General features: G+C 54.1%; 1 protein-coding gene and 1 long non-coding RNA gene across 2 annotated transcripts; one reads left to right on the top strand and one right to left on the bottom strand.

Annotated features, from left to right (window-relative positions):
- The first annotated feature begins 20 nt into the window (after positions 1-20).
- Positions 21-20,570, top strand: LOC139042327 (uncharacterized). Its single transcript, XR_011498937.1, has 2 exons — positions 21-227; positions 20,519-20,570. It is a non-coding gene; the product is annotated as an uncharacterized lncRNA (long non-coding RNA).
- On the bottom strand, positions 11,681-27,997 carry MLYCD (malonyl-CoA decarboxylase). The gene is made up of 5 exons (XM_014842727.3): positions 27,388-27,997; positions 19,315-19,427; positions 18,165-18,321; positions 14,933-15,082; positions 11,681-12,917 (listed from the first exon to the last, which is right to left on the bottom strand). Exons 1-5 carry the CDS (start codon positions 27,919-27,921, stop codon positions 12,384-12,386), a joined length of 1,488 nt encoding a protein of 495 aa, XP_014698213.1. The 5' UTR covers positions 27,922-27,997; the 3' UTR covers positions 11,681-12,383.

Raw genomic sequence — 27,997 nt, 5'->3', positions numbered from 1 at the left:
GAGCAGATCCGAGTGCACACAGACGCGTGCGGCTCCTCAGGAAGGCGGTGGGAGGACGCCACGAGGCCAGGGATGGGAAGGGGGGCACATTTGCAGACCGCTCCCCACCCCACGGAGGTCAGCATGTCACCTGCATTACGTTACGGAGCCTCTCAGCATGCCCATGAGGGAGCTGCACTTGGAGGCATTTTACAGACGAGAAACTGAGGCAACGTGACCTTCCCAAGGTGAGCCCCACAGTAAGCGGCAGGCCTGGGGTCAGAGCCCACAGGACCCCAGTCTTGGCCGAGCAGCTGAGAAGGCTTAAAAGGGGCTCCTGACCAGCCAAGGGCATAGGAGTGTGGGGGAGCAGAGGCCGAGGGCCCTGGGGAGCAGAGGCCAAGGGCTCAGGGGAGCAGGGCCAAGGGCTCAGGGGAGCAGAGGCCAAGGGCCCTGGGGGAGCAGAGGCCAAGGTCTTGGGGGAGCAGAGGCCAAGGGCTAGGGGCTGGGAGCAGAGGCCAAGGGCCCTGGGGGGGCAGAGGCCGAGGGCCCAGGGGAGCAGAGGCCAAGGGCCCTGGGGGAGCAGAGGCCAAGGGCTCAGGGGAGCAGGGCCAACGGCTCAGGGGAGCAGAGGCCAGGGGCTCAGGGGAGCAGGGCCAAGGGCTCAGGGGAGCAGAGGCCAGGGGCTCAGGGGAGCAGAGAGAGAGAGGAGAGCAGGGCTGGACAAGCAGTCAAGGACAAGGGCCAGTGGAGCCTGGACACTGCCTGGCCCAGCGGTGCGCTCTTGTGGTGAAACTGGGATGACCAGGACTGGCGGGACTGGACCGCTGCCAGGGATCTGATTCAGGGCTGGGGTGGGGGCTGGGGGAACAGGCACGAACATCTGAGAAACAGAAGGAGCTTGGTGAGGCCTCAGTGTCCCCCGTCGTGGCAGGTGGATGGCCCCTTGGGCCTCCGTGCGGGGTCTGGAGTTCCTCTGCAGAACTGGCGGGAGGCCCACAGCATGGAGCGCACCGTCTCCTGGGGGCTCGCCCACCGTGTGTCAGGCTCTGGCCCGACCCCGGAGACTCCGAGTCACAAACCTAAGACTATCTGTGGCCCGAGGTGCCCAGGTCGGCCTGCCACTGAGCCCAGGGGAGAGCCACAGGTCCAGAAGGACAGAGGCAGGAGGGGACAGCTGCCCCTGGCTGTCCTGTCCCCCGCCCCCGCAAGTGGCAGGCAGGTGGGGAGCAGCAAAGGGCTGCTCCCTGAGGAGGTGGTGTTGGGAGTCAGCGAGGGGCTGGCGCCCTGAGGAGAGCCCCGCACCCGGGCCTGGTGACGATGGCCCACGACGTGTTTTGAGCACCTTCCACATTGGAGGCGTGTGCTAGGGCCTCCCACAGAAAAGGAGCTCCCTTCAGCCTGCCAGCAGCTCTGCGTGGGAGGGACCCGTGTTAGCCCATTTTACTGCTGGGGAGACAGAGGCTCAGGGGTTCCAGCACTTTCCTGGGATCCCACGATGGCAAGTGTGGGGCGGGGGCTCCCATCCAGGCCGCCCGACTCCACAGCCCACATGCTTAACCGTCCTCACTCCAGGGCCAGAAGGCCAGAGGGCCTGGCCACTGCCCCTCTGGAGCCCCCTCCTCCTCTCTGGCCACACCAGGCCCCACACCAGACCCTGTTGCTGCCCACCGCGGGCCTCTCCTTACCTGATGATGAACAGACTGGGTGCTGTGGGGCTGACAGGGGACCAGCACTGGCCAGGAGGAGCAGGCACAGTGGAGTTGGCCCTCCCCGGGGGGACTAGCCCCCCTCCAACTTAGATGTGGCAGCTGGAGAGGTGGGGGACCAGAGGCCAGGCCGGCCTGTTTGTCGCATCACAAAGTCCTGCTCTGGGCTGGCTGGGGGCTCCTGTCAGCAGTGGGACGTCTTAGAGAGGCTCTGTCCCTGGGTCCTGGCCGGGCCCAGCTCCCTCTCGCTGCAGAGGCTCCACCAGAGTATCGGCAGCCTCAGTGGCTGCACCTTGCAAACAGGCAGGCACCCCCTGCTCCAGGCGTGGCCCGGGGCCCAGGGCCGAAGCTCTGTGGGACTCGGTCTCCTCGTCTGTGGTGTGGGAGCGGACCAGGGTACCAGGCCTGTGGGCATCCTGGGCGTCTCAGACAGGCGGCTCTCCACCCTGGGGACAGGCCAGGTGTCCTCTCTTTACTTGGCCTTTCTAGACAGAACTGCAAAAGGAGAACCAAGGTCACACCTCATTCAGAAAGGAGGCCGCTGGAGCCAGCAGGGCCCAGAAGCACGGCCACCACCCAAGCAGCTGGCCCAAAGGCGGAAGTGAGAATGGCCGGGCGGAGGGGGAGGCCACCCAGACTCCAGGATCACCGCGGCCCCTCGGAAGGGCCTGCCAATCATCTCATCCAACCTTTCCAAACTTGCCAGCAGCCAGAGGCTTTTGATTAAAAAAAAAATCTCACCTGGAATACCAGTGTGAAAAATTCTACGTTGAAAAAATTATTTTAGTGGTTTACATCTGTTTTATAACTTAAGAAGGACACATTTACTTGTAAATTCAGGAATGGCCACACAGCTCATAAGTGATGGGGCCAGGACTAGGACCTGTATCTGGGTTCAAATAAAATATGTCCTGGCCTTGATCCTCATCAATAGTCCTTTGCAATGATGAAATGGAAAGCAACAACGGTAAAGAGCCACTATATATGCCCGAAGGTCATCAATGCAACACAGAGGACTGAACAGAGTCACGGCCGGGATCCTGTGGCCGGCCGGCGAGTTAGCATGAGAAATGAAGTCAGGCGTATATAATTCAGAAGCTGCACCCACGCCGCGGGAGCTACGTGGTGTCCTGCAATCATCCTGGATTTCTGCTGGCGGGAAGGAGGGACCTGACAATTGGATGGATGTCCTTCCCTCTCACCTAATCTCGTCTACCTTCTGCTCAAGTCCACCCCGTGCTCTGAAGCCATGTCCATGTCTGGCGGCGTCAGCACGACCCGCCAACCTGCCCGGCACTGGGGCGCTCTGGTCTTTTGATTCCAGGACGTAAAGCAAGAGGTGTGGGGAGTGTTGCTCTGGGGCTCGATTGCTGTCAGGGCGCGAGTGGAGGTTGAGTCTGGAGGGACGAGGGGCCATGTGTTTGTTAATGTGTTTCTCTCGTGAGTGTTTGCGATGTGCAGGGGCCCCCGTGGTGCGGCCCATGGCCGGCCCCTCTTGCCTGGGTCTAAGGCTGGTACTGACTCTTGAAGTTGTTTTTAATACATCACATTTGTCTTCGGAAGAACTTTAGCTGTCAGCTGCTTCATTGGAGGTGGCGGCTGCAGGATTCTGAGGTCTCGGATAAAAATCTTAACTTTCAGCACCAAGGCCGTTGGAAGCCAGCAGTTTGGGACGTCCAGTGCTCTTCAATGAGCTGGCCTGTGCCTGTGGTTGCACGGTACTGAGAGAGCTCAGACAAAAAGCTGCAAATCATCCTAGTTAGAGACAGTTCTCAGTGTGTGCTTCAGCTCAGCAGATTTGGGGAGAAGCCTGAGCTTCACAAGGTTGAGGTCCCCCGGGTCACAGCTGACAGTTGGTGGCTCCAGTGAGCTAGTGTTGATATATCACATTTATGAATAGGCTGTTTTCACTGCAGTTACAGATAGTTAGAAATACGATTTTTAAGTGAAAGCTTCATAAAGCATTCCTGGAATTCCCAAGGCCCACAGAGCTGGCCAGTCCCCCACATCACAGCACAAGTGGTTGCCAGGTCGCTCTGGGGAGCCGCCCACCTCTTGACCACGGAGGGCAGCTCCTCTGGCCAGGACGCTGGGGTCCGAGTCCTGACCGCTGGGCTCTCCAGCACGCCTCTGAAGACCCTGCCTTCAATACGCCCCGGGGAAAGGCGACTTTGTGTGTCCAGAGCTGGGGTCCTTCAGAGTGTTCCCCGAAGTGTGGGATGGGTGCCAACTTGGCGGCTCCTGGACAAAGCTATCATCTCACTGGATCCTTTTCCAATTCTCGTTCTTTCCAAAGTCTGTAGAGGACTGTGAATCTGCTTACTTAGTGCATCTTAACACTGCCTCATTTATTCTTCTCTCTTCTTTGAGAGACAGAGAGAGAGAGAGAGAGAAGGCAACCATATCTAACTAGAATTTAATAATACTGTTTTGTTTTTATCATATTAGTTTTTTACTCTTAACTTCTATCTGTGGGCAAGAAATACTGAGTTTTTTTTTTATTGAGTTATTGATAGGTTACAATCTTGTGAAATTTCAATTGTACATTAATGTTTGTCAGTCATGTTGTAGGTGCACCACTTCACCCTTTGTGCCCACCCCCCACCCCGCCTTTCCCCTGGTATCCGCTAAACTGTTCTTGGTCCATAGTTTTAAATTCCTCATATGAGTGGAGTCATACACAGATTATCTTTCTCTCGCTGGCTTATTTCACTTAACATAATTCTCTCAAGGTCCATCCATGTTATTGCAAATGGAATGATTTTGTTCTGTTTTGCAGCCGAGTAGTATTCCATTGTATATATGTACCACATCTTCTTTATCCATCCGTCTGTTGATGGGCACTTAGGTTGCTTCCACGTCTTGGCTATTGTAAACAGCGCTGCAATAAACATTGGGGTGCACAGGACTTTTGGGATTGCTGACTTCAGGCTCTTTGGATAGATACCCAGTAGTGGGATGGCTGGATCGTATGGTAGTTCTATTTTTAGTTTTTTGAGGAATCTCCATACTGTTTTCCATAGTGGCTGCACCAGTTTGCATTCCCACCAGCAGTGTATGAGGGTTCCTTTTTCTCCGCAACCTCTCCAACATTTGTTGCTATTAGTTTTAGATATTTTTGTCATTCTAACGGGTGTAAGGTGATATCTTAGTGTAGTTTTGATTTGCATTTCCCTGATGATCAGCGATGATGAGCATCTTTGCATGTGCCTATTGGCCATCAGTATATCAAGAAATACTGAGTTTTTATTTACGGCAATGATATAAAAAATGGCGATGGTGGTCACCGAATGACAGAGGTTTGAGGCCATGACCCCCCAGTTTCGCTGGGTTTGTGGTCTGGGCTCCAGGCCTGAACAGAAAGTCTTCCGTCAGCCTGAGTGGAGACCCCCAAAGGGACTGGAGAGGGGGTCCTCTGGGACATTTATAAGTGACCCTACCCAATTCAGTCAGTGACTGCCTGTGGGGGAAGCTTCACGAAAGCCACCTCAGGCCACTGCAGGGCTCTGAGTGTTGTCACTTAGGCCCTGAGAGAGAATGGGAGCCTGTTGGGCGGGGTCTGGGTCCAGGGGTAAAGCCCTGGTGGGTCACCTGTGAAGAATGCAAGTTAAACTCCCAGTTTGGGAAAGGAAGAGGCAGCTGCGCCATCTGGTGGCTGATGGGCTGGGCAGCGCCCATGATGACGGCTGATTCCCACCCAGTTGTTCCCGGCTCAAAACCACTGTTGGCATCGGAACGCGTCTCTGACCCCGAGTGACAGTGGCCCGAGGCAGAACAGGATGCACGGCTCCTCGCCTGCCAGCCATGGCACTGACACCCCCCAAGGGGCCACACATCTACGAGCTGCGGGTGGGACTCCAGACCTGCCTTGAAGGGTCAGCATCCGGGTTCACAGCCAGGCGTGTGTCCCACAGCCCCACATCACGTCCGGGGGGATTCGGGGACAGCTTGGGGGAGGTGGAAGTGAGACTCGGGAGAAGGGAAGTGTATCTTTTCTATTTCCCTTTTCGTGTCTAAAGGGAACTTCCCCTGATAGGTCTGGGTCACACAGCAGCGCTGTGAGAGCAGGAGCTCCTGAGCCAGCCCCTCTGGGGGGACAGATGTCAAATGGGGACAATGACGCTCTTTCACAGGCTGCTGTGGGGTCTTCCTGAGCTAAAGCGACTCAGATCCCGCCTCCAGGGAGCGGTGCTCAGTCAAGGGCAGCAGGGGTGATGGCTCCTGGGCTGGGACTGGATTTGGAGGAAGTGGGATCTTGTGGGTGCTGGGGGGCCTGTGCCCTGTTCTCATGCAGCACCCCCAGGGTGGCAGGACTCTGTGGGGAGACCCAGGGCCAAGCGCCAAGCCTGGCCACAAAGACGCTGCATGTAAGGGGCTGCGAGGCTTCGGGTGTGGAACATACCAGGGTGATGAGCAAGGTCAAAGCCAGGGGTCTCCCCAGTCAAAGCAGGTGTCTGCACAGGAGGAGGCCCCAGGACTCATGCCAGCTGTGCCACATGGGTGAAAAAGCCAAGTGTGGTCCTTGCCCCGAGGAGCCTTGATCTAGGGACACACACACACACATGTATGCACGCACTCACACACAGGTGAAATTGCCTCACTGTGAATGCTCTGGGAAGGACAGGCCCGAAATGCTAGAAGGGCAAGTAACAGGGAGCCTGACAGTCAGGGAGCCAGGGAAGCTTTCCGAGGAAGGGGCGGTGGGTGGAATGTGGAGGATGAGTAGCCTTCCCTAGGAAGGGTGGGGAAGAGTATCTCAGGTAGAGGGAACAGCAGCTGGACAGAGAAGAGAGGGCCCAGGATGGTCCTGGAAAGCCAGAGAGGAGGGGGGCTCTGGAGGTCCCCAGGAGGCTGGGGGTGTAGGGAGAGCTGAGGGGAGAGAGGGTCTGACTGAATTTCAGAATGATAACTCTGCCTGCTCGGGTGGAGAAGCATCTGGAAAGGCTCAGTGTAGACACATGGGCAGACCCGTTGGGAGGCTATTTCTTGCGTGAGATCAGCACAGAGAGAAGGCCGCCTGAGCTAGGGAGATGGTGGTGAGATGGGAAGTGGCTTGTCCAGGGGCCTGGGGGCGGGTGGGATGTGGGGAGCAGGGGAACCAGGCAGCCAGCAGGACCCCTGGGTCTCGGGGTTACACAGCCGGACGGTGGGGGCGGCCACACTGGGAAGGGATGGCTGGAAGAGCTGGTTTTGGAGGGAAAGTGTCAGCCCGCAGCTTCGGCTATGTCGAACCTGAGCTACTGCTGAGCCAGCCGGGAGGCGCCAAGGTGCACACTCCAGGTTGGAGAGTTGTGTCGTCCACGCACATGTGCGTCATCGGTGGAGAGAACAGAGAATTGACTGTCCTAACTGGGACACTTCTGAGAGTAAAGGGACACTCTCTTAGCAATTATGCCAGGACAACAGCACCTCAGACAGGGACTGCCCCAGGGAGGCAGGGACAATGGTCACTCTTGTCATTAGTGTGCAGGTGGTGGCTGGAGGTGAGATCCTCCAGGGAAAGAGGAGGGGGGGCTCCTGGGACCAGGCCTTGGAGGATGGTCTGTCGAGTTGTGGGGGGATGGCGCCGAGACAGCATGATGGCCCGGACAGCATGTATCTATCAGGGCACCAAGAGCATCTGGGGGACAGAGCCATCCAAAGTCCTGACCACTGCCCAGAGGGGACCTGTTGGAGTGAGCCCCTTGGAGGGTGCAGGGGCCGCGGCAAAGCTGTCAAGGAGTGGTGGCTGCGTGAGCCCGCTGGGGGCGACTGCAGTGGAGGGGAGGAAACAGAGCGAGTGCGAATGGCCCCTTCTCTCTGGAGTGGCACGGAAGTCAGATCCCTCATCCATAACCACAGCGTCTGGAATATTTGAGGCCGCTCTGTGGTCTCCCTCCTTCCCTGCGGAAGTTATCAAGAAGGGACCAAATCACGCACAGGATGTGCTGTCTAATGAGCTAATGAACGGGAGTAAGGACCGTGTTTCTGCAATGAATCAAAAATATGTACTGAGCTCGTCTATGTGCTAGGCGTTGCAGATTTACTGCAATGTATTTGAAACGGACAAGCCTGGGTTCCAGCCGTTGTCACAGATGCCCATGAGGCTTCGAGGTAGGTGGGCTATGGTGGCTCCCCTCTCTCCCTTCTCCTGGAATCTGCCTCTGGCCGTTCATCTCCCTCATTGCCATGAAAACCACTCCACTCGACTGGTCCAGACATAAAGGGGGCTGCCAGCTGGGCCAGTCATAGGGCCCGTTTTCCCATCTCCAAACTGGGCCCATCACTGCTTTGCTCGGGCCAGGGGTGAGTCTGGAATAACTAGTTGGGGGGATCCAGAGAGGTGGTCTCTGTGGTGGCGGAACGGTGGGCAGACCTGCTTTGTGCCCCAGGGCAGAAGTGAGTCTCCAGAAAGAGGCGGAGGCTGTGGAGGACGGCCAGGGAGTCTGGTGAGGGGGTGCAGCCCCGGGTGGCAGCAGGCCTGGCTTGGACTGTGTGCTCCGCTCACCTACCTCTGTGTGGACTTTCTGAGCCCACTTCCCTGTCTGCCCTGAACCAGCTGGAGCCGGGCGTCCAGTTGATCCACAGGCAAACCCTGACTGCTCGGATCTGAGAGCAGACACTTGATCTAAACGTTGGGACTGTCCTTCCCACGACCCCTCCCCTGCCAGAATATTAGTGTCATGACACTCCCTGTCCCTGGTCACTGGCCCTGTGCGGCTGCCTTTCCGAGTCTGTCCCCCACGACTCCTGCCAGGTCGCTGGGCGCCTCCTACCTGTGACTTTGCTCGGGGCTGTCTGGTCGGGAGGCAGGTCAGTGTGGGTGAAAGGCACAGACTTCGGTGCTGGTCAGGCCTGGGCTCCACTCTCCTTAGCTGCTCAGCCCTCTCTGAGCCTCAGTTTCCTCCTCTGTAAATAAGAAACCCTCCTTCGGCCCTCAGGGTTGAGAGGTGGGAAGAACAACGGGCCCAGAGCAAAGAGAATGCTCTTTCTTTTTCCTCTCCTTCATGGTACCAATCAGCTAGTCGAGAAATGCAGATGCAACTTGGAAAACACAGAAAACAAAGGCCAGAAAGAGACCTGGGGTCACCTCTATCGATTTTGCTAAATTGCAAATAATGCAGAAACTTTCCGTGGTGAATAGAAACCACAGGGAGGCCTTTGTTTCTATCTAAGAATAGATCAGAATGGACTTCATATGCCAATGAATGCCTGAGAATCCAATTAAAAATCAGAGAGAGACATTCGCTCCATTTAAATCTTAAATACGCCAAACAAAGTCCAGAATAAGCTGATGCTTGCAGAAATGTTGAGATTTCCCTGGCTTTGTTGCCACATACAGAACAAGGAGGAAGCAGCCCCCTGTTGCAGGAGTGTTATGTCCCCAGATGACCGAGAGAGGGCACAGCTATGCAAGCCTTAGTTGCTCTTGATCTGGAGGGCAATGAAGGTCCAGCTCTGGAGAGAGGGAGGGAGGCGAGGGAGGGAGAAGGGGAGAGGGAGGGAGAGGAGGGGAGAAAGACACAGGGGTGGGGGGGCTGCTGAGAGAAAGGCTGAGAGAGAGAGACGGGGGCCCCCAAGTGACTCCAGCCAGCGAGGCAAAGCCGGTTGGGGGCTTGCTGGACAAGGAACCAGCTAGGAGAGCCTGGGCCCAGCTGCTGGGGCTCCCCCTCTGAGGGCGGGTACCGCTTAGTTATCAGGAGGTGATGAAGATGTCGCAAGCCCCCTGTGTGCAGGGCACAGAGCAGAAGCTCCTGCCCCTTTTCCTGAGGGAATGAATTCCTCCACTCAGTCACCTTGTAGAAACTGAACAGAAGCCAGAAAACCATCAAAACTCTAATTTGCAGCTAAGGGGATGATAGATTCCAGAACCTACATTCAGGTGAGGATGACCATGGTACCCAATCAAAGTCCCGATGTAGGAACACTTGTGTTACAGAAAGTAACTGGTGCGCCTTAAGTACTTTGGTGCACTGTGTCCCGTGAGCTTCTCAGCAGCCCTGAGGCGGATGCGGCCGGCGTCCCTGTTGAAGGATGGGAAGACTGAGGGAGGGCAGGGGTCTTGCTCTAGGCCACCCAGCTGGCAAGTGGCAGGGTGGGATTTGAACCGGGCACTGGCCACAGCCAAAGCTGGTGGCCTCAACCATTTTGCCAGGCACTGCCTTTCCGAACACAAAGGGGCCCTCGCACAAGCCAGAGCAGGTGGGCCCAAGTCCATCAGCCCCCGTCACCTCGGAATTAATCGGATTCCAGCAGAGCCCAGGCCGGAGCCTCTGGTGAGACCCTTCTAGAAGATGGAGAGACCTGGGGTCTGTCTGAACCACAGGCCCACAGCCGTGAGAGGAGAGCCCTGGCGGAGCAGGGGAGCAGAGCTGCTGGCGAGGTGGGGTCTGTAGGGGGCGGTGGAGCGGGCTCTGTCGGGGGAGGGCAGAGGCACGCTTCAGCCTTGAACGCGGGGCACTCTGGAAACTGACTACTGGTAACAATTAATCCAGCATCTGCTGTGAGCCTGCCACGCTGTGGGGCACTTTACAAAGATGCCGTGGTCAGAGTGGTTGCCAGGATCCCAAGAGCAAGTGAGATGGAAACCAGGTAGGGGAAACAGTGCCTATGACGGGAGCTCCTGCGCCCCCTTGCCTTCCTCAGAGGAAGTGCGGAGCCAGGCCGTTATAGCACCTTCTGCCCTTCTAGGTGCTGGAGGAAGTGGGAGAAGCAGACAGTGAGGGGTTTGCTCTAACACACGTGGAGTGAGGGGAGTGCGGCCCAATGCAGTGTCGTCAAGGTGTCACAAGCTCTCCGCTTCAGGGACCTGGTCTGAGGCGTGCAGAGGGAGACCCGTCCGACCTTATCCATCCCCCCACATCCGCCCTCTCAGTCTGTTCCGCCTGCCGTGACAAAACACCACAGAGCGGGCGGCTTAGAAACAGCAGACATTCATTGCTCACAGTTCTGGAGGCTGGAAATCCGAGATCAGGGTGCCAGCATGGTTGAGTGAGGGCCCTCTCCTGGTCACAGATTTCTTATATTCTCACCTGGTGGAAGGGGCTAGGGAGCTCTGTGGGGTCTTTTTTGTACGGGCATTACTGCCATTCTGGAAGTCTCTACCCTCATGACCTGATCACCCTTCAGAGGCTGCACCTCCTAATACCATCGCCTTTGGGGGTGAGGATTTCAAAATATGAATTTTGGGGGTACATAAACATTCAGACTATAGCACCACCCATCGCCCCATCCATCCACCGCCCCATCCATCCACCGCCCCATCCACCCACCGCCCCATCCACCCACCGCCCCATCCATCCACTCATTCATCCAACCATCCAACCATCCATCTATCCTCCATTCAGTCTTCAGGGAGCACCTGCCAAATGGAAGGCACTGTAGGAAATAAAATTCGACAAAAATGGAAAATTACTGATCATTGTGGAAGCTGGGTGATAAGTACACAGGATCATCACACTATTATCTTCACTTCTGTGTATTTTGTTTGAAAATTTCCACAATAAGAGGTTAAATAGAGATGAGGTATGAAACGTGGGAATCAGGAGCTGCTGTCTCAGGGCCCGCCTGCCATGGAGAAGAAGTTGATGTCTGAACACCGAGGGCAGTGATCTCAGGCCTGCGAGTAATCCAGAGCTTGAGGGCTTTCCGAAGCAGCTCAGAGCAATGCAGAGAAGCAAGAGATGGCTTCTGCTGAGATTCAGGAACAGCGACCACTGTCCTGCGTTTGTTATCAGGCAACAAGTCACATGCAGAAGACGACAGACCAGGGGCCTGAGGAACACGGAAGGAAGGCCTGTCTGAGAACACAGCCTCGCACCCACCCCTCCCTCCTCCTACCACCACGGTGACTGCCGCCCCCCTCAGCCTTGTTCTCACGCCACATGCTCGAGGCCCTCTTTCTAGGGCACCCAACATGCCACTGGGCTGGCTGGGGAGCGAGGGCAAGTGACATTTCAGAGCTGATTCCAGCTTACGAGATCTCGGATCTCAGAGATGACCGCCACACCGTCTTACACAACCATGTGTTTAATGCTGCACAGAACAAACTTGTTCTTCACCGTGAGGTTCATTATGAACTCGAATCACTGTAATTATAAAGTCTACAATCCCATTTAAGGCCCAAGCAACAGCTCGTGTGCTCAGTGCTTTAACTTAGAAAAATTTGAGTCACAAGTCATGAAACTTTTCATACATTCAGGATCTCTAAAAGTTAACTAGTAATACAGAGCACAGTCCTCTCTCCCTTTGCAACGAGTGGAGAGAAATGGCTAAAGCAACCGTGGCTGTATTATGTTCTAAGCTTGAAGGAAAATCTGTTCTCACCAGGGCCGTCCGCCTGGGTCCCTGCGAGGCTGAGCCATCCACCCTGGGACAATGGCCGGCAGAAGCTCCAGAGCTTTCTGCAGATGGAGGTGCTATAGCACCGATCCTGGGCAGGGAGCCAGGCCGAAGGCAGCGGCAGAGTCTCCTGGAGAGAACACAGCACCCCCACCTAGTCTGTGTGCACCTGTGCCCACCGCCGTCTTGCACCAGGAACTGTACCTTTCCTTGTGCAATGACAGTTGGGGCACAGCCCCCCGGTGTGACCCGGCTGCGGGCAAGAGAACACAGTTCAACCTGCTTTACTGAAAAAGCTCCTTCTGATCCACCACCCCCTGATCAACCCAGAAAATGATCCTTCCCCGAGTCGGGGCGTCTTGCTTTGGGAAAGGTTTAAAGTTTGCTGTTCTTCTGAAACTGGGCCACCAGGCTGAGGACCTGCTCGGAAGCTTTGATGGTCTTGGAGCCGAGGTAGGCGGTGCTGTTGATGGCCGTGTCCTCCAGGTAGTAGCGGTAGTTGACCATCAGGCCGCAGGAGCTGGAGATGCCCCTGAGGCTGGCGTCGGCCATCCAGTTGAGGCGCCACATCACCGCCCCGTTCTGCAGGTGGAAGTTCGCCACGGGGTTCAGCGCATAGCCGCGGTGCTTCTCCCCATAGAGGTACCATGCGCAGAGCCGCATCAAGGGGGCCTGCAGCGCCCTCACCAGCCTCTCGGACTGCACCCACTCGTTGCTGCTGAGAAGGGCCTTAAGGGTCTCATTAACGGGACCACCTAGGATCTCGGAGATCTCTTTACTTTCAGACTCTGCAAACAGTTCACTCCTCCCGTGATCCTTGGCTTGCGCGTTCAGGACCCCCAGGAGCCACTTGGTGAATCCGGGTATAGGAGACAGGCTTGAAAACGTCCCAAGGTGAGGAAACTCTTTCTGTAAGGCAGGGTTGGGGCAGGGGGAGAAAACACATACGCACAATTCAGCACGTGCGTCACTGACACAGAGGCCCCCCCCAGTTATCGTTGATGTGACATTAACCTGTGTGCTGCTGGAGAGTTGACAGTGATCCTGGATCCGCATTAATTTTCTCCTTTCAAAAGGAACATTTACTAAGAATTGGAAGTGTGCCAGCCTCTGGGGGCATGCTGAGCCCCCAAGGCAAGCCTTTACCATGGCGTCTCCATCCGCACCATCGTTCGCGCTGGTTTGGGGGACCTGACTGACATCAGAGCTGGGCTGCTATCAAGTGGGACCTGGTATGCGGCTCTTGTCTTTCCAGCACACCACACCCTGCCCATGGACTTCTCTGTGGCCACAGAACCTGGTTCATTGCTTGGCACACAAGTATCCAATGACTGTTTGTTGCATGAATAATTGATTGCCTAGCTATACCAGAGTGGGTGCAGAGGATGGGATGAAAGAGGCAGCAATGGGTATTTCCCCACATTGGATGATACGGTTCAATCACTATTGCTCAAACTGCATAGAGCTCTCAATGATCATTTCAAAAAATCCAGTATTTTCCGATTATAAATGTAATATATGCTCACTACAGAAAATTGTTTAAAAATGTTTGACAGAAGCAAAGAAAACCACGATACCCCACCGCTCTAACCCCTCTCAATAGTTTGAGGAAGTATAATTCCATCTGGTCTTTCTCTAGGCAAGTTTTAGGTGAGTGAGACATTTATTTCATATCCTGCTTTATGAACGTATATCACTAGCATTTTCTCATTACCGTTAAAATTCAACAGCATAATTTTAACAACAGAATAACACTGAAAGATAAGGCCCTGCTGTGATTTTCCCAGCTGTGCTCCTTTCGTGGGGCATTTGGGTGGCTCTCAGGCGTCTGCTCTCAGGAAGCCCAGTGTCACTATGTAAACCAGGGCTCGATCCTCTGTGACGATGCTCCGGCTCAGGCCATGCGCTGGGCGAGGGGCCGACCTCAGCATGGCTACAGGGCGGCTCCGACTGACTCTGGGATGGAGGCTGCGTGTGTCACCCAGAACCCCGACTCTTCTACCCTCCCCCAGTCCCCGCCCCAGCCCGCCCCTTAACGCCTTCAGCCAGGAAGACGGGATGAGACAGACCGCGGTCATTACCTGTGGCTTCTCACCCCATCTGGGGACAAGCAGCAGAGAGTGATTCTAATGAAGCTGACACCCGGCCGAATGTGAGTTCTCAGATTTAAAACGGACTCTGCTTTTAAGACTCAGCTCATCCATGTCTGAGCTCCCCCTGCCGGCCGTGCTCCGAGGCGCTCTGCTGTGGCTCTTGGCGCGGAGACCCCGAAGCAGAGCGCTGCGCTCAGCCACTTGTTGACACTCAGTGTCTTACCCAACAATTAAGCTCCTCACAGCTCACCCAAGTGCCTAAGGGACCGTTTCCAAAGGCCCAGGCCCCGAGTGGAGCCGCAGAGGTCTGCTGCAGGAGGGCCGAAGGGCTTCCGCAGGGCGGCAAAAAAGGAAGTCATAAAAAGGAGCCAGGGTGTTCCCCCTCAGGCTGCTGGTCCCACCTGAGCCCCTCACAGTGCCGAGAAAGCCCAGCGGCAGGAGGCAGGGCCCGGAGCCCCGAGGGTGGACGAGGGTGGGTGGGGTCCAGGCAGGGGACCCTGAGATGTCGCCTCTAGACCAGGGCACGTGGGGCAGGAGGCGCCCACTCACGCCTGTGCCAGGACCACACGTGCACGGCAGGGGGCCCAGGCATAGTCCAGGGGAGGCCAGCAGCCGCCGGGGCCCTCCAGCACAGCCGTGTCTGTGGCCACTGGGAGGCTGGACTCTGGATGCGGTTTGTCAGCACGGGGTCCACCTCTCCAGTCCATCAGGAAGCGCTACGGGGCCCTGGCCTCTTCTACCCTCCTTCCTCCCTCCAGCTCCCGTCTCCACCCCATCAGACGACCTGAGAATGGTGGGCTGACACCAACAGCTGCACGGCACCCCGCTCACCTGCAGCTCCTTGACCACCCGCTTGATGAGGAAGGTGCCCAGCTCCACCCCCTGCAGGCCCTGCTGCGTCAGGCTGATGGAATAGAAGATGGCAGCGGCAATCTTGTTCTTCTCCTCTGTCTCTGACGGAGGATGCTCCTTCACGATTGCCTGGAAAACATTAACGACAGCGACGGGTGGGCTTGGGCACTCCCACAGCCCACATCTCACCTTTCGCTTCGGGCCCCGAGAAAATCCTCATCGGGTGGGAGCTGAGAGGGACCCCGGCCCCTCTGCTCAAGCCCGGGCTCTGAAGACCGCACGCGCCTGCTCTGGGCTGAGATCTCCCTGGAGCCACGGCTGCGCGACTTCCCAGGCCATGGGCCCCATGCTGTATCGTTTCCATCACTTTGAAATTCTCCTGCAAACTTTGTTCAAGGGCCATTGATGTCCCTTTCATCTTTTTCAGGCCTTTGTGCAAACTGAAACTTGATTCGTCTGCTCCCCCCCAACCCAGAGACGACACCCCAGCCTCGTCCAGGCCAGACGGTTCCAGTTTCTGCAGCTTTTCTGAGAAGGCTGCTCGCTCGACCCTTTAGTGATTTCCCTCCTTCCCTCTCCATCTGGCTTTTTAGATTTCTCAATAGGCCAGTGCAGTCCTATATCATTTTTCTTTCAGGCAATTTGCCTTTTTATGACTTTTCTGTGCACCTTTCTGATTTGGGCCACATCCTTGGTTTTTGTCACCGACAACACACATCCGCACAGACACGTCCGCGAAGCCGTCTAAGAAGGACATGCGGTGGAAGGTCCCTTACCCATGGCTGATGTTGTTGGCTCCGAGTTTTCCCTGTGGGGTTTTGGACCTGGGTACCCTGCAGGTCACCTGGCCGGAGCGGAGGAGCAGTGGGTACCGTTAGTCTGCCTGGACGCAGGTACATCAGCCTGCTTCCAAGAACACATCTAACCCTCTCTAACCGCCTCCAGCTATGTGATGCTCTGAGTCAGGTGTTGGCCCGGAGCCCATGATGAGGTCTGGGAGCCCACAAACTCTCTGGAACTGTGTGTGGAATGTGCGGGGCTGTGCGCATCCCCCTGGGGAAAATGTCCTCCACTTTCATCCCCTTCGGTTGCTCAAAGGTCTTTTCTGTGACCCCCGAAAAGTTAAGAACTGCGGCTGTAAGGAAAGTGGGGCAGATGGTGAAATAGAGGCAGTGACGCCCCCGGGCCCATGCCAGGCCCACGCTGCACCGAGACTCTGCAGGCAGAAGGCCGTGGTTCATGAGCACTGCTCGCCTCCCATCCTCCCAGGTCTTCATCTGGCTGAATTATCTCCTCTATTTTTCCAGAAGCCTGTAGGTGATTTTGTGGTTCCTGATTTAAACACTCCCAGCAAATCTTTTTTTAAAGTTTTCAAAGTAAAAATGACTCTTTCTTTGGTTATACAAATGAGATATGCATGTCAAAGAGGCAAAAAATAAACGCATAGAGAAGAAATCACAAATCACTCCAAAATCTGACCCCGGGCCCTGCTGTTGGCCTTTGGACGAGAGGCTCTCCACCTTCTTTCCTTGGCTTTGTGTGTACACTTAAATGTGCATGCACACAACCGTGTGCACACAACTGCACACACGCCCAGAGGCCCGACTCTGTACTCAGGGAAGGCGCCTGCCCTCAGGCCCGGAGGCGGGCTGGGCTTGAATCCTGGTTCCAGCCTATTTGCTCCATCACCGTGGGCAAATCACTCAGGTTTCGCTGAGCCCCAGTCTTCTCCTGTCTAACGAGAGGACAGTACCACTAAAAAGACCAACTCACGGGGCGCTGGGAGCATGACATGGAATGCGCTTCGCGGGCTGATGGGCACAGGGCGAATGCTCGAGCGATATGATTAGTATTATAAACAGGATCACGCTATACGTGCTCTTCTGTAACCTGAATTTTTACTCAATAGTAAGTCAAGGTTGGCTTCCCATGTCAGAAATGTACAACGACATCAACATTCAAATACAGGCGTGGAAACCCAGCACCCGTGAGGACGTCCCAGGCGTACATGCCATCGTTTCTCTAAAGCATCCTGGGCTGAGGGACAGGGACACTGTAGTTTCCAGCCTTTCGAACTGTAGACAGGGCAGCAATGACAGGCCTGCACTCTAGGTCTGGGTATTTTTCTCCCCAGGATAAATCCTCCGAGTGGAATTTTTAGGTCAAAAGGAAGGCACATTTATATTTTCATAGATATTGCCGAACTGCCCTCAGAGAGGCTGTAATAATTTCTAGAGCGTGAGAGGGCTGGCTCCTTCAAACACAGAAATCTAAAGGAATGTCTCCCTGCCGGCCAAGGCCGCCTGTTTGGCCTCCCCGCTTTTTCTCCTTCTGATACGAGGAAACGCCCAAGCGTGCCCATCCTGTGACTGTCCTCATCTCTCTAGCTCCCTAACAGCATGACCGTGACCCAGGAGTGTCCGTGCCCCTCACTCGTCTTCACCTCTCTCCTGATCTGCTCTCCCATTTCCAGTCCCTGCCTTGGCCCTTCTGCCCCAGGCGCCAGCAGGACGGTCTCAGACATTTACGTGACTCCTTAAGGAGAAGCCATGCTGGCCGCAGGCCCCCCACACATGAGTCTTTTCATCACTTTCTCAATCACACGTCTCTGAAAACTCCCCACATGCGGTTAACACATGCCAAAAGGCTGAACCATGTGCCTGACACCTCTCGTCCCTCACAGCTCCTCTGCCTCACAGAAAGCTTCTGTAGGAAACTTCTGCGGTGTCTCAGCTCCCAGTCGGCACAGTCGGATGGGTGCCCTCCTCGGTGCATGCTGTCTATACATGGCATGGATATACTCCATAATTGCAAATTGAGATTTTATCTAGCCAGTTCAAAAATCCGCAAAAGTCTAAGTACTTTATTTAAAAAGGGGATAAAACTAAGTTAACAAAAAAACTTAAGGGCCAGTCCCCTGGCGCAGTGGTTAAGTACACACGTTCTGCTTCGGCAGCCCAGGGTTTGCCGGTTTGGATCCCGGGTGTGGACATGGCACCGCTTGGCAAGCCATGCTGTGGTAGGCGTCCCACATATAAAGTAGAGGAAGATGGGCATGGATGTGAGCTCAGGGCCAGTCTTCCTCAGCAAAAAGAGGACGTTTGGCAGCAGTTAGCTCAGGGCTAATCTTCCTCAAAAAAACCCAAAAACAACCACCTTAAGGGACTCTGTGGGACACCTGTCTTGTCCTGAAGCGACCGTGCGCAGGTACCTGGATGTTGCTGGAGATCTCGCTGGTCAGGGCCAGGTGCAAAACGACCAGGGGCTCCCCAGGGGTGGAACAGTGAGAGAAGAAGTAACATCTTCTGTAAGGTCCCACGCGCTGTTTCATATCCATCCAACTTTTCACAGGATGCACAGCTTCAGACCTGATGAGAAAATATGAAAAAATAAGACAAACGTACAACTTACAAGTTAACTAACTCTTGCTGGTTCCTATTCATATTACTCACTAAAGTCAAACAAATCCTTTAAATACAGCTTTAACTGACTCTTCAGAAAAATTCAAAGAAAATCATTTTAATGTGAAACAGCCCTCACTGAGAGGAAGTGCAGTTGACATTTTACACACAGAACTGTGCTCCTTCTCAATCCTGGTCCGGAGCCGGTCGGCGAGGCCTCGGGAGGCAGTGATGCAGCCACTGTTTAACTCAGAAACCGCATCAGACGCTTCGTCGTCCAACATTCGGACTTTTATTCCCTTTGGATCCCTGCAGTTTTGAAGTCAGTGCTGCAAAAAAGCATCTTTCGTTCCATTTGTCCAGCAAGCTCATGCTGAAAACCATGATTTTGTTGTCAGCCTGTGACACGGCAGCAAGGCCTTGAATCTGTCACACTTCAAATAATACAACAGTTTTGAAACCTTAGATTCCATCAAAGGACACGGAAGGTGAAGGCCCTGAGGTGGAAAGAGCTGCCCCCGTCCTCTGAGGATAGCCACGCCGTGCCGCCTGGATCCTACCTCGGCCTGGGCCCCACTGCAGCTTCGCACAATACCGTAAATTTACCGATTGTCTCCAAAGCAGAAATCCTAACCACTACGGAGACAGATGCTGCCTGGATTGCTCGAGCAAACCCGCGGCCCAGGGAATTCGTATAGCTCTGATAATGGGGTCTTGGGAAAACGTGGGCCCATGTGCTTGAAATACAAGGACATAAATGAGACCCCACAGGGAGGCCACCAGCAAGTGACCAGTTTCCCTCCTTTCCCTTTCCTCCTCCGTGATCGAGCCATCACGTGCCAGGACGGCCACGTCTGTGAACACTGCGTTTAGGTTTTATTAGGCTTACAACAAACATACGTGGGAATGGAGGCTGGCTTTCGGGCAAAGCGTAAGGCAAGTGCCAACCTCAGTACTCACTCGCTGATCTTCTGCAGCACCTCGCAGGGCGAGTGCCAGGTGACCCGCTCCAGGTTGAGGAAGCCGGAGGAGAACCATTCTGAGAGCATGCCTTTCAGCACGCCGTTCATCTCCTGCGGACGAGAGGGACAGTGAGGCATTCGAGGAGGAGAGCCCATCCCGCGTCATCGGCAGCACCTGGGGTTCAAACACCGAAACGTGTGACAAAGGACGATGCTGTGGGACCAGCCTCCACAAGGCTCTCCTGAGAGGGCGCTCAAGAGCTCTTCTCGAAAACCAAGGTGGGCTGAACTCAGCTCCCCTTTTAGACTCCATTCCTGCCGAGTGCGAGCATTTGAACTGAGTTCCCCAAGTCAAATACGCCCCCATCTGCCCACAGCGTGACACATTCAAGAGATAAGGTCACTGTAACGGGGAATGGTGCCTTGTAAGGGAAAGGCCAGATAGACAGCACAGAGCTCACATCCTCACCCTCTCAGGAAAGGTCTTTGACATCTCAAAACAGGATTCCTTGTTTCCTGTGAGAAACAAGTGCTCGGGCTGGGTACCGTATTTCCTCAACTCTGAGAGGCACATTTTCATATTTTAATGTCTCTGGAGACAGGCCGCATCTTTCAAATGATGGTGGGTACTGTTTAATTGGCAGTATTTTTTCCCACTTCAGTGGGACATAAAGTAATAGTGTATCTGGCAATCAATGCACTTCGATTTAACGGAATTATTCTAATTTTATGCCACTTATCTGTATCTAATTTATTTCCAAAAATGATCTGAGTGCCTTTACCATCAAAAGCACATTTGTACTGAAACCTTTCAAGCAAGAACTGAACAGGAGGTACATAGGGAAAGGGGGGGACGCAGATGCGGAACCATCTGGGTTTAGACGACCACGACTGTCACTGAACAGGTAAGGGCAGTAAGCTTTCTGACAGCCAGAGTGGAGAGGACACCAAGGGCAGTGGACGTGGCATGTTGTCCCTCAATAGCTGTCTTCCCATTCTCCCAAATGAATAAAAGCCTCATTTTTTTAGCAAGGCACATGGTTGTCCAGAATAAAGATCGAGTTGCAGCTAGGGACCGTCATGTGACTGAATTCTGGCCAATCAGATGTAAGCAGAGACATCCTGCAGCAGTTTTTGGGAACCTTAAAAGAGGGCAGGAACATGCCCTTTACCCATCTTTTTCTTTTTCCTTCCCACTGCAGGCTGGAAGGTGATGTGATGGCCAGAGCTGGAGCAGCCACAAGGGGCCATGAGGTAACTTTGGGGATGAAGGTTTTTCAGGGGTAAGCAACAAGACAGAAGTCTGGGTCAACTAAGGGTACCACAGAGGAGAATCAGCCCTGGGCTGCCTACCTCCAGACTTTTATGTGAAAGACAATCTTCTCTATATTCAAACCATTATTATTTTGGGTCTCCGTTACTTATAGATGAATGACATACTAACAGATACACTGAATATTATTATTGAATAACAGTTAACATCTCAGTACATCTGGTACAGGATTGACCTTATGAATCTTTGTATAAGAATCCCAAAGACTGTGACGAATAACACCTGCAAAGAGCAGTATTCCAAAAGCTGTAAAAATGTTATGGGGCCATTTCACATTTTCATCCCTCATAAAAGGTGAGAGGACTCAGAACTTGTCACCTGAGGATAAGTTGCAGGTGTAGGGTTGGTGGCTCAGAGAAGGTTTCATAATGAAGTGAGACCCATCTTTAAATATTTAAGGCCTGGGGCAGAGAAGAGGCCACAAATTTGTCCGTTGTGACCCCATGAGGGCGAGGAGAGGGCGGTAAATCCAGGACCAACCGGAGGAAGTACAGACTGTGGGACTCGAACTGAACTAACATGAGCAAGAGCTCTGGCACAGCTCGGGCTGCCCACAGACGTCGCCCTGGCAGGGACGAGCTCAGGGACACCAGACACTTGGTGGAGCTGTTTTACAAAGGATTGAAGCATCGGCTAGGCGGCTGGACCAGACGACCTTGGCAATTCCTTTTAACTCCTGAGCCCACGATCTCGTTTGCTTTACTTGGCTCTAAGCTGGGTAAGGGCAGAGGTCATTGCTGATTCATTCCTCTAGCTCTCAAAGCATTCAGTGGGGCCATCCACGTGGAAAATGGTTAACAGACTGATATCGAATGAAAAAGAGGAAAACGAGGAGGACGGGGGTCAGGAAGCGGCAGGAAGGGAGGATGACACGGCATTTGCTCTTTATGATACTGCATTCACTGCACTGACCACCAGGGCTCCGGATCTTTCTGGGGCCCTCGTGGGTCCTGAGTCTGTGCTAAAAGCCAGGGACCTTCTCCCCAGAAAACCGTAGGCACATTCATAAAATTTTGCACACAATTTCCTAGGGTTCATGGACCCCTTTGAAACTCATCTACGGATCGCCCGCAGGGGTTCGCGGCCCCCGGGCTGGGGGGTCACGCACTGATGGTTTGGACTGGATTAGCCAAGCTCCCTGGAAGACGTACTGGCACCTCTAATGCTCTCATGATCGGAAAAAGCCGGAAACATCTAGTTTCAGTATTAGTTCAGGGTTAATTATGAAAGAAATGGTTTGGCTGATGACAGGTCCTCCTCTAAGTGTCTTCATTCTATTTTGGGCTTTGACAGCTATAAAATGTGACACTGGTACATGAGCACGGGGAATCTAGGGGAAAGGTTACCAGTCTCCAGTGCTCGGTTCTGATGATGTCCGCTTCGAGCTGGAACCAACCACCGAACGCAGCAAGGTTACCGGATCACAAAGAACAGGAGGGCAAGGAATCACTTACGCTTTATGCTCCTTAACCTGGCCACCACCGATCAGTATCCAGGCCTCAGACACACAGCTGCTGGGAATGCTGTGCTGAGGCCCAAGGCGGTGGGAGCGCCCCGCTTTTCCTGTATTGCTAACTCCAGTTCTCCTGAATGACACTGTTCAGAAGGCCGGCCAACGGTCCCTTTCAGCAGAGAAACAGCTGTCTCCCACGCTCTCTTCTGAAGTTTTTGGCTCTTAAGACCTCCCCACTTTTGGTAGGTGAAGAAAAGATAGTTTTCATTGCTCAGGAGCCCAGAGCTGGGGAAGGGAGTGGAGAGCGATTGGAGACGGTCAGAGAGCCGGAGCTAAGCGCTTTAGGTGCAATTCCGATCCGTGTAAGCCGCTACCCCCAGGTGAGGGGGCGCACTTTCCTATCCACAAAGAAGTTCCCTGTTAGCCGGCGACGCACAGAAGTTATAGAACCAATAAGGACACTATACTAACCAAAAGCAGGACAAGCCACCCGCAGAGCTTGTGCAAGTGTCTAGCACGCTGGGCACTGCCACAGTGGGGATGTTGCCCGTGTCTGAGACGAGTTTCGTCCCTTACGTTCCAGCCAGGCTTCTGTTAAGGCTTGCGCACCACCCATGTCACCGGAATTTCTACATTTGAATTACCCATCAAGAAACTCTTCCAATTTGTAAATGCCAACTTCCCTCTAGAGCCCACAAATCACTGAACAGCACTCAGGCCTTCTGCTATGATGGGGATTCCGCTCCAAACTGAACTCTTCAACCCAAATGGGCCTTTGGAAATGTCTCTGATAAGCCACACTGACACACATACCCACACCCCCATAAACAGAGCACATCCCCACATCCCTACCCCCCCGACACCCCCTAAGCGGAGCACACCTACGCGCACACCCCTGCCAACTCACAGCGGGTTTTCTTCGGGAGGCATCGGCACGTGGCATCTGCCTATCAGATCTGCTCTCTCAAAAAACACAACACAGACATTCGACCTTTGCCAGGTCTTAAAAACTTTCTTCAACGTAGCACTTGTATCTTCCCAGCAAAGGCACTTGAAACTGAGTCTGAACTTCATATCAAAGATTAAGAATCTCCATGGGCGAGAAAAGAAACCTGATCTAAAATATCCCAGGGCACAGAGAGGCGCCCTGTCTCATGTCTTTGGTCTTCATGCCGGCTATGCTCGAAATGGAAACATCTGTCTTCACGATTCTCCCCCATCTTCAATAATCACCACCCCTGGTCAGAGACAAAGGTCTTGACAAACAGCGCCCTCGTTTGTAAGCCGTATTTTTAGCCGAGCTCCACAATATCCCTCGGCACGTTTCTCAGAAGAGAAGCGGGCTGACCTTGAGTTGAGCGAACCGACCACCAGCCAAGCCTCTCACCTCAGCGCAGAGCCACCCGGTCCAGGCAAGTTAAGCGCCCGGGCTACAGTCACCTAAAATCATGCCTCCAACCAGAGCATGGCAAAGGAGGAGCGGGAAGCAGGCCCTTCCTTCCTCACTCATGCTTCTTCCACTATGGCCACCGTCCTGTAAAAGACACCAAGTCAGCATTGTGTCGCAGCCTCTCACTTGCCAGTTATTCTAAAAGTGCCTTGGCACCCTATAGGATTCAGCAAACAGGAACCTGTGATGGCCACGCAGGGGACTGAATCCACTCCGGGCTAAATGCTCAGGCCAAGCGCATAGCAGCTCTCCCAGAAACCAGCGCATGCCCACTTGACTTTATCCAGCAAGGCCATGGTCAGCAGGGGCTGGGGAGCAGCGTACCTCTGTGATGGGGGGCCATGTGCACACAGTAGGGATGGTAAGCCTCGCTCCTCCAGCGGCACAGGGCATCATAGGCCCCTGGCCGTCTGGGACACCTGCTCTAAAGCTTCGTGTGCCAAACTTCCGGTGGTTTCTAAGACTGAATTCCTAAAGGCACAAAGTCCTAGCTGGACCACCCCTTTAACCCGGATGCAAAATCCAGAATGAGGCAGAAGAAATGGAATCAAAATGAACTGCAAACATTAAGTGATTCTGGAGACAGGTTACAATAGGTGATAGGTCCCAGTGACATAAAAAAGCTATTCTTTGAATGATTTCAGTGACAGGGATTTAAAAAAATTTATGTAACTCTGTAGAGCAAAGGAGAAGGGAACCAGCAGATTTAGCCACTAATGTTTAGATGCACTAGATATAAGATGTGACAAGACTTCCGGCAGAGAAATGGGGGAGGCAGGATTGAGCAGCAAGAAAAGGCTTCTGCACCCAACGTGTCCAGACCATGCGCAGAGGCACAGGTCAGGCTCTCGTCATTCATCCTCTGCTCTAGAAATATCTCTATATGTGTGACTTTTGGCCTGTCGGTACACAATGTTTTTTCCCTTACGCGTGTGGACAGCCTTGGCTAAAAAACAAGCGAACCCTGGATATTTGAGCACGTGGCACTGCTGGCAGCTCAAAATTTCCCTGGGCAAGCTCCTCTCTCCCGACAAGTCAAGTCTCAATGTCACAGCTTTCAGGTGCCACAATGTTCCTTCTCAACTACACGGCAACCAAGAGTTTCCTCGTGTGGGGAAGAGCAAGGGGACACATTCAGTAAGTTGTCACAGAGTTGGAGGATTTAGGACTGAACGGGACATTAGAAATCACCAGGACCAATGCCTGCTGAAATCTGCCCAGGGCAGTCAGGATGTCTGCTATGATGTCTCTCTCGGCTGTGCAGAAACCTGCTAAGCCTTTCTGGGCTTCCTTCCAGGCTCAGAACTCCGAGGGAGTGGAACAGTCTGATGTCAAGACAAACCGGAACGACCAGTGTGCTGACTCGGTCTCACGGTGGGGCACCCAGGAGTCTATCCCACGCCTCATCCATCATTCTGCTACACAAGAAACTGACGACAAGGAGCTGATCACGTAGTGGGGGTGGGGGATAGTACATTTCAAACACTAAATTCTGTGGTTAGTGTATAAATTCCAAATGAGGGGTACAGATAATAAAATGCTATGAAGCTCAAAACTTGGTGAGACGCCCTGAGCTGGAGCGGTTGGAAAAGCTGCGTGACTGAGCTGGGGATGGAGCAGCTCTTATTCTAACAAGCCTCCCCAGCAGGAATCAGAGTGACACGAGTGACACGGGTTTGGGAACTTTCCATCCAGAGCCAGCCTGGCTGGAGAGGTGGGCCTATGGAGGAGAGCGAGTAACAAACGGTGAAGCAGGAAATGTCACCCAGGATGGTTTGGTGTGCGCCAAAAATGCTGAAGGAAAGACACTAAATGCGATCCTTCTGGCCACGTGAGGCTTGATGATCTTTATCAAGAGGGTAATGACTGACCTGTGGTTTCAGAGAGAGCTGGGCACTGAGATTACTGATACAACAGAAGCTGGTAAAATCTTAGAAAGAGGACATACAGTCACAACCAGAGAATATTAAATGCCTGATTTGGTGACACTAAATAAAACAAGGCCCTTGATTAACTGGGTTGTTTTATCCTGCTCTTGATTTTACAGAAAAAGGCAAATTTTAAGAGAACAAACCCATTTTGGACGTAGTTAAATCGTCGACTCTGAGAGTCCGTGTGTGGTGAAGACATACACAACTATGGGGTCAGTGAGACTGGCCCTGAGTTGCGGCTCTCACCAGCCCTGGACTCTGGGCAAGGTACTTGACCTTCACAAGCTCTGATCACCCTATCTGTGAACAGTTCCCCGTGGCTTGCTGCAGATGAAACCAGCAAGTGCATGTAAAGCACTGACTGCCCACCACGCCAGCTACTAACTCGTCCCACCCTAGACTTGGGCTCCTGGACCGAGCGACGCTGGGGCCAAGAGCATGTCTGGTACAAGATAAACACCCACTGGCCACCTGCTGGATGGATGGATGATCTCATTCTGGGACAGGTGACATTCTACCTAGTTCTGCAGCCTCCTGTGCAGTAAGAGTCAAGTTTCAGAAGGACCGCCACGGAGCACTAGTCCTTGCATCAAGAAATAAAAGCCAGCTTGGATTGCAGACTGAACCCACGCCTCCCTCGAGAGGAATCAGATGAGGGGAAGCATGCAGTGTGTGGAAGACAGTCTCAGCCATTCAGGCTGGGCTTGAGCCAAAAACGGGGTCAGTTCAGACTGCGGCCCTAGGTAACCCTTAGCACTGTAAATTAACCAGCTATCACGAGCAATCAAATCATAGCACTATCATCACTGAGATTAATCCCATCCTTAACTATACCCATTGTTTATGCATCTAAGGCTAAGCCGTCAGGAAAGATAAGAAAGTCTCTGATAAACACCATAACTCACATAGCAAGATGGGGTTATAAAGTGGGGTGCAAAGAACCCCAGATCTGGATTTGGGCGGGTGATCAGAGACATACCTATTTGCTCTGAGTTCTCAGTCAAGTTACACAACCTCAGTATCTGTTTCCTTTACTGTAAAAGGGAACACGCATATCACTCACCTAAGAATGAGGCAATGAACATGAAACCATTACGCCAGTGTCAGAAGAGTTCTTAAATGAAGTAGGACACAATCGTTCAACTGCTCAATTTTTTAAAGTCAATAGCACCTAAAAAAGTTCTGAATGTAAGAAACTTCCTAGAGCATTTACATTATTTTGTGCTCACTAAAAGGGTAAAGCTATTGGTGCCTTCATATTTAATACCAACAGAATAAAAGGACTATATTCAACTATCAGCAGTCTTTCAAGTCATCATTACTTAAATTTTAAAGTACTTATTTGCATCTAACAAGAGCTCAGCGTGCTAAGCACCTGGTTACCTCAAGAAGTCACCTTAAATTCATCATATTTTAGGGCTGAAGTCAGGAAAGTAAGACGCCCTGCCCCAAGTGAACGCTGCAGAGAGAAGACCAGACAGGACTTCTTTGGACGATGGCTTACACATCGTGGGTGCGCCATTAACTTTTGCTGACCCCGTCCAGGTTTTCAGAAGGCTGGCTGATGCTCAGTTCGGCACTCGTTCAAGGATACCAGAGATGAAACCTCTCAGCTAAAATAACAAGGAAGAGACCTTATGGAGCACACTCATCAGTACGACGCATGACAGTCCCCTGGGAGGTCGGCACTACGCAGTAAGGACTGGAACAAGGCAACTGGAGGGAGGCGAGGATTCAGAAAACGTGGGAAGGAAAGGGACTGGCTTCAGGCGGGGGAAGGCAGAGTGTCTGGGGCTTGACAGGCAGGTGAGGACAATACGGGGAGGACCTCCAAGAGCCCGCGGGCCGGGGCGCCAGGCGGGGGTGCAGCCAGGGGGGCGGGGGCGGCCCGGGCGGGGCCTTACCCGGACGTGCGGCCCCTCCACCAGCTTGAGGGCCTGCGCCTCGAGCAGGTCGGCGCGCAGCCGCACCAGGAAGCGCACGCCGCCGTCCAGCTTGCTGATGTGGTGGAAGAGGCCGCGGTAGCGCGGCACGAGCGCGTAGCGCAGCCGGTCCTCGGCCTGCAGCAGCACGGCCGCCTCCCGCGGCTGGTGGCGCAGCTGCAGAACGCCCGCGCTCTGCTCGGCCACCTGGCCGTGGTCCACGCCGAAGCCCCGCGCCAGGCGGCCCAGCAGCTCCGCGCGCTCCGCCGCCTCGGCCAGGCCGCCGTAGAAGCTCACGAAGTCCGCGCACTGGCCCTCGGCGGGCGCCGGCGTCTTCTCGCGCAGCTCGTAGACGGGCGTGGCCGGCACGGCGCGGCGCAGCAGCTCGTCCATGGCCCGCTCTAGGGCGCCCGCCACCGCCGCCGGCCCGCTCCACAGCCGGGGTCCGGGCGGCCGTGGCAGGAGCCGCAGCGGGAGGAGACGCCGCGCCCTCAGCCCTGGCCCGAGGCCTCGCATGGCTCCGGTGACAGCTGCCTAGGGGACGCCGACGCCGCGCTTCCGGCTTCCGGCTTCCGGCGCGCGCCCGTCCTAT

This window comes from Equus asinus, chromosome 28 (genome assembly GCF_041296235.1).
Source record: "Equus asinus isolate D_3611 breed Donkey chromosome 28, EquAss-T2T_v2, whole genome shotgun sequence".
NCBI classification, from domain to species: Eukaryota; Metazoa; Chordata; class Mammalia; order Perissodactyla; family Equidae; genus Equus; species Equus asinus.
Note: the sequence above shows the minus strand (reverse complement) of the source record. Positions and strands in the feature narration are given on the sequence as shown.